Source organism: Bombus pyrosoma, linkage group LG2 (assembly GCF_014825855.1).
Source record: "Bombus pyrosoma isolate SC7728 linkage group LG2, ASM1482585v1, whole genome shotgun sequence".
Lineage (NCBI taxonomy): Eukaryota > Metazoa > Arthropoda > Insecta > Hymenoptera > Apidae > Bombus > Bombus pyrosoma.
Genome location: NC_057771.1, coordinates 10,926,503 through 10,939,835, shown reverse-complemented (window position 1 = coordinate 10,939,835; position 13,333 = coordinate 10,926,503). Strand labels below are relative to the sequence as shown.

General features: G+C 41.6%; 1 protein-coding gene across 1 annotated transcript in view; it reads right to left on the bottom strand.

Annotated features, from left to right (window-relative positions):
* The window catches only part of LOC122577570, a 37,802-nt gene extending 25,995 nt beyond the window's left edge, over positions 1–11,807 (bottom strand). The window contains exon 1 of the mRNA XM_043748905.1: positions 11,237–11,807. Coding sequence (XP_043604840.1) covers positions 11,237–11,274 — 38 coding nt within the window. The 5' untranslated portion in view covers positions 11,275–11,807. The remainder of the gene's footprint in view (positions 1–11,236) is intronic.
* Positions 11,808–13,333: the final 1,526 nt, after the last annotated feature.

Below are 13,333 nucleotides of genomic sequence, written 5' to 3'. Positions count from 1 at the left end.
GTAATTTGCGACTGTAAACTATAACTTTCACTAGGACTTTCGTCGGTTCTGTCGAAAGAGCGGCGTCCCTCGTCCACGTTGAAATATACGCGAGCCATTATTGTCATCCGTACGCGGGCAAAAGCGAGAGAGCTGTGTCGTAATTGCTCACGATAAAATTTACGTTGCTGTACCTTTCGAGTATTTACGCGTTTAGCTTATGCCTTTAGCAAGAAAAACGTCTGAACGCAGTTAGGTTTAGAATTCTGTAGTAATCCGGCGAAGTTAATGAACGATCGGCTTAAGCGTTATGTTATCGCCGTGGTTAATTAAAAAAAAGGCGGAAATTGAAACACACGAGAGGTTTGCCATCGGAATTATCATAAATTTTAACACTGATCTTATTCAGATAGACTTTTCGCCTCAGAGATTTCAGATTCAGTCGAAAATCATTAATTAGTACGCTGCGTTGGTGTGGACCGTTAAGAGAAAACGAAATCGTTGACGATTTATAATTTTGATAGAATCTAATGATATACAATTTGAAACGAGTTACACGTTGTAATTTTTATTTTTCATAGTTTCGAGTTCCTGCAGATTACATGCGAAATGCATCAATCAATTATCAGGAAAAGGAACAGAAACAACACGATGCAATAAAGTTGGCAAAGACTGTTATTGCACGAATTATGGAAAAATAACTAATTAAAAATTATAAAAATTTGAATAATTGGCAGAATTATCTGTAGCATTAATACAATAATCATAAATGCAATAAAAATATTAATAAACGAATGTAAAAATTGGTAGAAACAGTTATTGAGATCAAATGAGATAATCCTATTTAATAATTCTTTTTAATAATAAGATTTCGATAATTTTTTAATGATTATTCAGGTTTGTCTATTTATTGATAAGTATCCTAATATTTATGAACGAGGATATATGTACGAGCCCCCCGCCCCCCAAAAAATCTTAACACAATTACCCTGCTATCTTCAAAGCGTAATATATTTATTATCGACTTCATTTAAAAAATCATGTAATCTAAAATTCTTAATGTACATCAATCACCAAATATCAAAATTTCAGTAAAGCTAAAGCTCCAAAGATTGGGAGCGCGTAGATTTAACCTAACGATTTCTCTCTGGTTGCAAATAAAGAAATAACCGAGCAGTGTCATCTGTTGTTCGTCGAAGAGCACTCGATGAAAATTTTGCTGAATATACGGATAGACCTCGTCCAGCATCCGAGGTTCCGAATGTCGAAAGGAATGCCCGATCGGACAGGCCGATGTCTTGGGACGCGCATACCGGTACCAACGGTCGCGTATCCATGGTACAGCCGCATCAAGAGCACAACCCGAGATAATCGCGCGGCGAGTTCTTAAAGGACGACGTATCTCTATACTAAGCCAATTTAAATACCTTTCCGCGGTATAGTGGCTTCTTTTCCTAGGCCTGGTTGGAAGCTCGCCTCGGCACTGTATAATTATACGTGGGTTAATAATGACTTACGAACTGCAACCAGGCCTTCTTGTTCGTTTGTTTAGTGCCACCGATACGTGGTTGCACCGAGGCCAGCCACGATGTTGCATTAAATTGCATCGCGCTAATCTACCGATCGTTCTGTCTCTTTCTCTCTCTGGTTCCCTATGCACGCCGCAATACCAGCAGAAAGATATTTTTTAAGCTACCACAAGGTAGGGGGAGGAAATTTTCTCCCGCGTCACGAATGTTGCCCGATTGTTGATTCTACTGGTTGAACGTTTTCGTTTTCGTTGGTAAGGAAAAGGAATTCCATCGTGGCTGAATCATCGAGCTACTACGAGTCGCTAGATTCTGTAGCTTTAGCCCGTTCTATAGCTTTCATACGTCTTTTACCGCTATGATGTTGATTTATCCAGCGAATTATTAGACACGCATTAACCATGTACTTTTCTCAGCTACCTATCCATTATACATCATAGAGATATGTTTACATTTAATTAGCGCGATATGTAAATACGTGGTTATCGTGGATAACTAGTTACTCGTGAAATTCTGTTAGATTCGCGCAAACGAGCATTAACGTGACCGTTAGTAACAAATATCACGGATGAATGGCAAATCGAGCTTTTAAACGATGATTACGTACGTCAGATAAGTGTACTCGAGTAGCTATCCAGCAATTTGAAGCTTGTAATATCGAGCATTAATACCGAGAATCATTACAGCGAAGGGAGTTATTAAAGAGAGCTGGCGCTCATTCTTTTTCTGTCGATCCGTACAACTTCGTGGCTCAACATCGTTGCATCTGATGTGCCGGGACTATCACACGCTCAAGTTTTTCTCCGAAAACGATGCAAGTAGGACGTTATTCTTCCTTTATTCTTTTCTCTGGCCTGAATTTGCTCGGCGATGTTCGGTGCGTTAAATGCAGCGGATCTGTCTATCTTTTTCCTCTCCTTTTCGTAGAAGGAATATATGTACCTGAGAATGTACGCGTATCTCGTAGAAATCACGATACTCTCTTCACCTGCTCACGTTGAATCGCGCCTCGTATTCCTTTTACACGTTTCGCATCTCGTCTACCATCACTGGTACAATTAGAGTAACAAGTAAGAAAGCTGATATTGCAAATAAATGAGTCAAAAATATTGGAAAATAAAGATTTTTACAATTGAAATATTCCGCAATATTTTGCTAAAATCGGAAGATTATTTTATTGCCAATATTTTACCAAATAATGAATACTCTTTTCTCTCTCTCTCTCTGCTAAGTTTAAATTGTGCTGTTAGTTGAAAGAAGCGATATGTATTTTATGTAATTGAAATGTAAAATTCCAGGGGAGTATATTTTCTTGTTTAATTAAATTTCGTTCCCAGTTCTTCGAATAAACTAATATGAACGAATGTCTTGAGAATATAAATGAGCGTAAGTTCTGTAAAATATACGTATTTAGAGTTTACAGTGTGCCACTATTCGTGGTACTATTCGAAGCGTACACACGTGGCTTGAATAATTTTAGCTATTGATGCTTTCAAGATCGAATTTTTTTGAGGTAAGATTAATTTCTTATTAATAATAGAAGCACGTTTCTTCTTACATTTTATGGAATGAGGTAGCCTAATAAAAGATAAAGCTCCGAACTTATAAGTTACAATTATAAAACTCAATTTACAATTTTGACGTAGTAATGCTTTAATTAGGACTACTTCGAAAAATACTGAATATGTAACTCTATAATCGCATATTTCTTGTAAACAGCATAACGAAACCAATGTAAAAGTTTCAACTAAATCAAAGACACGAGGAGGAAACCTTACACTCTCCTTTTCAGTTGAATGTTACTGAAACACTTACACAATTCCCCCTTAGCGATATGTTTTATGTAATTGAACTACTGAAACGCTTGCAAAACTTTAATCGCAAATATCTTAAAAACGGAGGCTCATACTGAAAAACCCTATTAGGATTTTGCAACGTTCAACATGCACTATAATTTGCACCTGGTCATTCTAACAACGATTCTTGTAGCCGTACCTTCTCCTTATTAACTACACGTGTTATTTGAGACGAAACTTATAAGAATATCTATAACGTTCGGAGTACTCTGGAATAATTCTCATAGTAATTAAAAAATTCTTCGATCGAGAGAAGATGAGAAATATAAGACTTAAATTTTCAAAGACGTTCGATGAATACAAAAAGTTGGTAGGATCGTTGGAGCAAAGAGAAACATGGAGTCCCGAGTGTAACGCGCCTCTCTCATTATCGTCTTCCCCAATGCATGACGCTATGGTTGATGCACTGTTATTGCCGTGTATCGCATACACGGCCCTGGCATAATGACTGTAACCCGCCGCATAATCCTGTACTCCTCCCTTTGTCGTCGTACGCCTCGAAACACACCGAGGCACTTGAATCGATGAATGTTAATCCGTGTCAAAGAGCACTTACCGCGGAAGCGTTCGGGTATTTCGCGGCTTGATATCGCGAACACATCGTCATCCGTAGACGTTTCCGTAGCCGTGGATGCTGCTGCGAGTAATTGCATCGAGGATCGGTTTAATCGCGGAAAGCACGGTTTGTTTGTCGATAGAGGTAAGAATGAACAATGTAAATAGGATTTGTGACGCGTATGGAAGATAGCTTCTTTTCCTCTGAGTCAATGAGTGAGAAGTGCAAGCAACCTCGAAATAGGACTTATCTCTGTATAATTCATTGCAACATTTCATTTGTAATTTCTCTTATCACTTTATGTTATTGAATATTAACTGTAAGTACGCATCTGTTTAGGAGACAGCAACGAACCTTTTTCCTCGCTACACATTTTCGTCATTTACGCGTACACAGACGAATGTACTGGTGTAAGATGAAAGCGTCGACATTTTAATAATAAGACAAAATATATCTTACTGTACGCTTCGTAGACTGAACATCGGTGTAAACGTTCACACCTGTCTTTACACCTAATAGACCACGCTTATGCTTTTACGAAGCGACGCTTCGTGGACAGCGAGCCTTAAGGATGCTAGAATAATTTTTTGCTTTATTGGAAAAGAGCATAAAAATTCTCACAAGTATAATTTTCTTACGTGCATCTTCAGAGTACTACTATCAGTTAAGGTTAAGGTTAAAGACATAAAATAAAAGTGAAAAGAAGAAAGATGTTCGAAAGCTGAAAAAGTTAGTATAAACTAGTAGAATATCTATGTGCGCACAGAAAAAAGGAAATCAGTCTCCTAGCAGGATGAAGAAATAAATTTCTATAAAGCATCGATAAATGCCAATCTCGCGATAAACAAGAAACGAATATTCTTCGATATTCAACGATATATTCAACGATAATCCGCCGTTCAATCGACATGCGCACGCTCATAAAATTTTATCGCGTTGCTATATCCTCCCGTGTCTATACATGTTCCACGTTGTTCATTATACAGCATGTTTTCATAATCGATACGCTTCTTATCAATGTATTTTAAATTAATAAGACCAAACACAACCGCGTTTATAGGAACAACCGTCTACTATATATATCCACTCTGTGGGAAGGAACAACGATTTTCTGCTGTGTCTGCTGAAACTTCTCGCAGTTCGGGCTCGTGATTGATCAATTCCTTAAAAACGAACACCGTGACTTCTATAGATCATAGGATACACAGAGGCCGAGGAACTAGAAGTGGTGGTAAAAACGCTTGTGTAAAAGGAGGGTAAGTGGGCTTTATGCTTGCGAATGACTTCCTCTCGATCGATCTTCCGGGTTCGTACGGTAAATGCTCGTAACCGATATCGTTTCCCCGAGCTCCGACTCTCTATTGTGCACTGAATGCTCTCTCGTATGAGAGCATGCAGAGAACGACAGAGAGGGGACGAAGGATAGGGACCACGTGCTCTCCAAGTATCCAAGTTAGCGCGGCTACACGGTTTACATAAATCGTGGAATTTCTTCGTGGAGAAATTGCTACGATTTTGTCGACCCCTGGTACGTTCGTAAGCATACAAATCATGCAGCAAGTGGATTTCAGATATTATTTTAAAATATTTCCGCCAATATTGCGGAACAGCCGTAAAACAAGATAAATCCTCTGCCTCTGAACGTTTTTGTAGCGCAGTGGATCTTCCGGGTCTGTCGAGCTCGACCATGGAGAGTTTTATGTTTTGCGATCGAGCGAATGTTAACCGTATTATGCAGACTTTTTCTCCCGATGGAAAGCAACGAAAGCATTCGCGATAGAAAATGAAGAACACGTGAGAAGAACGTGACGAGTTCATTTTTGCTAATCTCCTGGTTTCCTTGCCACTTGGTATCTGAGATAGATAGAAAAAGAAACTGTTAGATTCCAGAGATAAGTCAAGTAGAAAATCAATTTTAGTATGTTCAGTGGCATGCAAAGATACATATTTAATCCGACAACGAAATAAAAAGACAGTTTTGATAAGATCGATAGATCGCTAAAATTATAAGATTGATTCAAAATCCTTATAACGTTCATCTTTACCTGAAAATACTTAAGTCTTTAAATACTTAAATGTCTTTAACTATCTTCGTTTCCGACATTTCCTTAAGTCTTGGTGAGTTTACGACCAATGTCTCGAGAGAACATCATTTTCCCTATAAAATGACTCATGACGATATTTCTTCGATGTAACCGTGCGTGTTAACCGGAGATTAAGCAATCAAATTGATAGTTTTGAATCTCGAAGTCATTTGCAATGAAATTGGAAACCTAGTCTATAGATGGTATAAACATCGGTACATCGAGCAGCACGCAATTAATTACTGTCACCCGTTTTATGAGAAACAGAATCGACGTTACATGCATCACTTCCGTCCAGTCGATCTTCCGGGTTCCACGTAAGTAACGAGCAGCCCGATTCACCGGTATTCCGTAACGACCGACTAGTAAAACGAGTTTCGATTCTGTACGACGTTAAACCGAGTGATCACTCAGCGATCTCTCTCCTGGATAAATGCGTAAACATTATCGAAAAAGATGGAAGTATCTTTTCATTCATATTTACCGCGCACTCATTTATGAAACGAATCGATCCTTCCTAAGCTAATCGTGAAAATACCTAAAACGAACGAAAAGCTGGGCTAACGCGAAGAATCTTGTCCACGTTACTGTTTAGAAGCTGAATTCGTAATATTTCCTTTCTATTTCCGAATATTCCAATATAATAATATGCCATTTTATTCTTCAATGCCCTATATATGATACAAAGCGTGTGGTACTAGAAGCATACGTATATTCGTTTTTAAGAAGAAAAATCGTTTAATATACTACGCGATATACTATACACATTGACGTAAAAATATACCATAAATGTTATAAATTGGTATCAATTGTAAAAGTCGATAACAATTTCACTAAAAGCACTTGCACGTTTGTGAAATTAATCAGAATAAAAAATCTGCTTCTATTTCTGTATGTCTGGTAGTACTGGTGATAAAACATTCGAAAGATTCAATTACCCACGCGCTATAGAACTACGTTTATTTAAGTTCTGTTTAATACCCAATCGATTTACCCAATCGTAAATTCCTATTATTCGAACGAGAAATCCTAACTAATTTGAAAAGTCAATGAGTTCCAATTACGTGAACCACTTATGACTCAACCAGTTCAAATAAATGCGGTTCTACTAGAAAATCTTGAGGCAAGATTTTTCCATGAAACCGCGTTACGCGACACGGTTCAAGTTCGTGTGGGCCACTTCCGATCGATCGGTCTTCCGGGTTCCATGTAAGTAATAAATGCTCGACTTGCCGGTAACCGATATCGCCCAACGAGTAAAACTCGTTTCGGTACGGCATAAGAGGGGCAGGCAAGCAGGGCAGAGGCACTCTCTCATGGATGGCCGTGTAACCCTATAGGAAACCTTTAGCGAGTTTCACTTTGCACGGCTCGCCGTTACCGGACTCGTCCGTGGCTCCTTGTCACCGTGGTACGTAGGGGAACGTAACGCGGGTTGCAACGAGTTCGAGCTGCTTGGTCGACCAACGCTTCGCCTTTTGCTATCCGTACGCAGCTATCGAGCGCGTCGCCGAGCGAGAGCGCGAGCTAGAGTCGCATGGCCGCGTGTGAATGCACTTCTAACAACGCGAGCAACGCACCGGTCTAATACGAGCACGACTATGGCCTTATTCTTTCGTCAAGAGTGTCACGCTTATCTTGGAAAAATAGAGAGGACGACCGGTTACCGAGTTGTATTCTTGTTCCCCTTTTTTTCCATCGGTTGCTCCAGTTACACAATGTTTTCTTCTCTTCTTTGAATGAATACTACTTAGAATCTTTGACTTTGTTATGCTCTCTTTTTCTTAACTTCGAACACTTCTCATCCGAAGTGTGGTAATAACACTTGGCATTTTATACGAGTAAAATTTTAACGTGTTTCTGATGAGTTTTTAACAGCTTCGCGATTATAGGCAATAGAATGCTACGAAAGTTTTGTACCGCAGCTAGTTGCGCGCAGTTCACGCGCGATTCGTTGCTACGAATCCTCCGCGTAAGTACGGAACGGTGCGAGCGTTCACTTTGAAGTCTATTGTAATCAAAAAATAACTGTTTCCACGGATGCCTAACAGCAATCGTACGCTTTCCTCGGTGTACAAGTAATACGTGGCACGCCGTCTCGTTCGCGGTAGCTGTCTACGACCATAGAATTCGTAGCGACACACGATCGCCAGCCGGAGATATCCGTGGTAGGCGCGAACGAAAGTCGATAAATTCTTCGTAATCCCGTTTTCTATATGTGCTTCGCGCCACTCATATCGAGCATCTACTTTTTCCACTGAAATACCAACGCTCGCTCCGACTCGTATCGAGCTTCTCGATCACGCCTAAAGCAGAGTGCCTCTGTTACGTGTCGTCGTCGCAAAAACCAAGAAGGATAAGGAAGAAGAAAAAGGCCAGGTACAAGAAGATACAAAACAACGAATACGCACGTACGCTACATGTGTGTTTGATATAAAAGAAAAACACTCTTGGTCGGTAGAAATATCATTGCTTACGCGTATCGTGAATTATCATCGTGACGTGATCGACGTGATCTAGGAAGATGGTGATTTTTTTTGTTTTTAAATCGCGAATCAGTATCATCGTAATCGGATCGATGGGAGCAAATACTGCTTGCCGTAGCTTCTGGTTGATGTATCGATTCTACGTTTCGCTTTTACGTGTGACGAGGACACGAAACAAGGCGGAACAGCGTAGATCCCTTTTCAACGTGGGGATGCACTTTGGATAAGCAGTGGAGGGATCGAAGACAGGAGGGTAACGCGGCTGGAATTAATGCGGAATGACTAAGCGACTGCTTAGAGGCCGGAACCGAGAAACGAGCGTTTCATGCGCGTATGCTCTATTGATAAAATGTTCTTCCTCGTTGGTACTGGTATATCATCGTAGTACGTATCCTCTGCATTTTCGATGTCTCTTACGCTCGTTATGTAATCCCGCGCTCTTTCACGTTGCCTTCCTCGTGTTTCGGCGTCTTGCCATAGGGCAACCAAGGTATGCAGTCGCGGTGTAAGGCTTGAGAGGGCGTGTTCCCTTACTGCTCGGAAGTTTAATCCATAGATCGTGTGTTACCACTGTAGCCTCGCTATTCCGTGTTACGTATTACGTTGGATCGTTACGTTGCTTTGCTACGGGCGTTCTTCTATGGATTTGTTGTTTATTATACGAGAAAGATGATATCTTTGAGGTGAATATTCATTTCCGAGCTTGGAATCGTCTGCTTCCGCCCGTGATGCCTGCGGTATCGCGTGTTTACGTAGAACACAGGATTTTTCAATTTTAAAAGTCATTTCGAGTTAAAAAGAATTTACAGTACGATTGTATTACAATAACATTCTTACGAATAAGATTCAGATAAGATTTTTGAATTTTCTTGACGACATCATCTGTAATCACGGGATTAAATTTTAATAAAGACGAATCGATTGAAATTAGATCGGCTGTGTAACCCTTACCGATTTAAGTACGATATTATAATTAATTTCTACCAAAACTAACACGTAAGGAGATTCTTCAAGTAAAGTCATTATTATATCGAAGAAATTGGTAATTGGTAGGAATTGATAAGAATTGCACGAGTTCGCTTATCTCGGTTAACAAATTAAAAGATACCTCGAATGAAACAAAATTTCCGATATAATTCCAATTGCATTACGATAATCCAGTAATACCAGTACATAATATTGATATCACAAATGTTTGCTCCAAAGTAAACTAACATTACAAACTAGAATGCTCGCTAAACAACGAACTAAAATACGATCTCGTTGTTGGTAAAGGTGTCGATATGCAGTGCGGGTAACCGGTAAACTCGAAATACGCGTTTCGTTGCTATTTGTGATCAGTTTTTGTGGCCTTCGATAAATCGGGTGCGTCATTCTGATATTCAAATGAACCTGGGACACCAGTGGTGAAGATAGCTAACGACGAGCACGCGAAAGCGAAGGACAAAGACAGAGAAAAAGGGGGAGGGAGCGAGAAGAGGAGAACAGAGGGGGGTTAGGAAGAGAGAGAAAGAAGAGGAATAGAGAATGACCGCACTTAGGTCCTTTCGTTACGGAGCAGAGGAATAAGCCTCGGTCAATGGCTGCGGTATCCGCAGGTTCAAGGAAAGCGGGCTAGTCCGATTCGACATCATGTCGTTCATGGGGAAACCGAACAGGTGACGCGCTCATGGAAATACAGGTTAATAGAATACCAACAGCCACGCTTGGAAACGTTTTAAAATGAATATTGTAAAACATCCATGTATATAGAATATCGACAGGGAAAAATATTATAAAATAGCGAAATGGAAGAATTTGTGGATATTGCTATTATTAGAAACGAAAAATTGTCGCGTGATAGCTTCTGTAATAAATCAATTCGAAAAACGTTGAAGAATCGTACGTGATCGTTGAAATAGAAATCATGTATAGGAAACAGAGAATCATATTAAAAGGTAACTATAATACAATAATTGTTTCGGTATTATTCACATCATTATGGCAACAAATCTCACGGTTGCGAGTGCTTTCATAAAATCACTAATAAACGAACCTAACCGAGGTTTGTAGAAGCTTATCGATCACATACGCGAAACAAACTAGCAATTTTCTCGTCGCGTAGAAATTGAAAGATTCGATTACGAGCGAAGTGGCGGGCACAACGCCCTATGCAAACAGCGATCGCTCGATGAAAATGCCATCACGTTTCTTCTTTTTTTCTTTCCTCGCCTTTATGCTACACCCTCGAACGTGGATTATACGCGTATCTCGCAAACGTGGAACCCGAGATCTCAAGATCTCAGATTCTTCCATGGTATAACCCTGGAACAAGCTCGATTCCACGTCGAAAGAGTTTTCGAATACTGTGAAATCGATTCGCGGAGGCACAGGAAGTGGGCGCGTTTCTTCGATTCGCCGTAACGTTCCGTGAACAAACATCGAACAAAAACGGGGTAAAATCATAAGCTTCGAGAACGAGTGGATCGGACGAGATGCCGACTCTCGGATCGCGCCGACTTTCTTGCCTCCGTACCTCGAGGACACTTTGACGAAGTCCGCGTGTATCGCCGCCAGTCCCCCCGCTGCATAGCAACAAACCGATCGATCGAACCGCGAACATTTTCATGGAAAAATTTCTCGGTCCGTGTACGTCGGCTAGTGGGGCGATTGGCGGTGTCGACGAAAGCGAGAACGAGAACCACACGAGAGGCTTCGAGCCTCCTCATGGGACGCGACTAGCTATCGATCTAAATGTTTCCCATACCGGTGCATGAAGGCGGCAGTCGACATGTTACTATCCATGGGGTGGTTCCATAAATCGCAGCCCTTCTACGGCAACACGGCTTTTTAACACACGCCCGTTTTCCCGCCGTGGCAACCGTTTGATAGCGTGATTTCCGTGGAGAAAAGGCACGTTGCAGGATGATCCCCGGGACGATTATCGCGCTCTTAACGAATACTCCGTACGTACTCCCGAACTCGTTTCCCCGGGGGAATTACCGGCGGATGAAATCGGTCGTGGATGGCAACAACCGTTTGCCAACACCTGCACGACTTGGCAGGTTGAAACCGTCGGCTGAACTGAAGTCAGAATGCGCATTCGTCGGTTTCCATGGTAGTGGCCGACAATGCTGGTGGTGGTGGTTGGCGACGGTGCAGGAGGCGTCGGCGGCGGTGATGGTGGTGGTGGTGGTGGTGGTGGTGATGCAGTGGAGGAGCCCGGTAGCACCGGCGATGGTGGGGATTGACAGAACAAACCGTCTGGCCGGCTCTGGCTGGTCTGGCGCGTTCACAACCAGGTGCTGCCATGGAACCTAAGGTTCTGTTCACATGATAGCCTCTGGTCCAATTGTTTTCGCCCATCGAACACGCGGGACACACCTGACTCTGCTGCGGTTGCGTTTCGTACGCAGTCTCGTTCGAACGTTACTTCTTCAAATTGTATATATAGGTCGAACCTTGTATCGGCACATTTCGAATATTCCAATTCAAATTTCCAACCTTATACATTCGAATGTTTAATCCTAAATTTCAAATTGAAATCGTTCATAGCAGGTTCTAGGATCGTTATAAATATCGAATATGATTTAGTTAGTCTTCGAGTTGTTGGTTCAATCTCTTTAACGTCTAGATCGTTCGTCGTGATGCAATAATAGGGAATCTTGGTCGTTCGCGGCGAAGAAGTTACGGGGGCAAGTCGTTTTATCGAAGCGAACGATTATTCGCGGTGTTCCCTTTTTCGAAGACTCAACACGTGCGTTGAACTTTAATAACTTTCTTGTGGGCGCTTGCCGTGGTTACAGCATCGGGATAGCGAAACCACGCAAATACGTTTTCCAACCGGCCATCCTTCCTATCTATTGCCTATCGTGTAATCACTTATAAAGCAATCCGCCCTTTTCCTTTGCCTTTTTATCTGACGAACAAGCCTCGCTTCGTGCATGAGCGAGCGATTCGCCAGCCGTGTACACGCGGTCGTCGAATCGATAAATGGATCTCGCCAGGTATTTACATGGATCTTTATTCGTCGTGTTTATCCAAGATATAATAAATCACGCGGTAGCCGGACTCTTCGTTCCACCCCTCTCAAATTAAAAAAAAAAAAGACTACTCTTTCCTCGTCGGAACAGCGTAAATCCTCTGGCAGAGCGTACAGTTCGGATAGAAATAATAGCGTTCCATAGCCGTGGAAAGCTTTATGCGTCGAAGCAGACAACGTTTCTCCGGATCGTTTCGTAGACAACGACGAAAAACTATAAGCTTAAATGCAGCTTCTTAAAGCATCGGTTCTCATTTGCGTCACCTTTTTTTTTACTCGTCTTCGTCATTATCTTTCTGAACCAAACATCGACACGGCTCCAGTCCGACCGATCTTTGCACGAAAATGCCAGCTAGGCTACACACGTCTCCTGCTCGCAAACACAAGAAGCTCGCTCTCGCTTCAAAAACTCCACACGGAAATCTCGACGAAATTAAAACACATCCTATCGTGTTTCCCTACCATCGAGAATCTGTTCCACTTGCCCCGTATAACCACCCTAGATCTAGTGTATGTAATGTACTACACAGTCTAGTGTACATGTATACGTTCTAGTTTCATTCATCAAGCGACCCTTTCAGCGTCCTTTTTATTTCCCCTATCGCATGGCGAAGAAGTCGAAAAGAATAGGTCACGAACACACGGATACAGAATCTTTTCTTGGATTCTTTTCGTTATTACTACCCTTCCCTTTCCTATTTACATAATTCCACTCTTCTCCCCTTGGTTTCTTTCGCTTCTTTCGTTACTCCCTGTGCGACCCCAGCCCAGGAGGTGCCTAGGTGGAAGCATCAGGACTCGCGTGCGCCGCCTCGTTCCGGT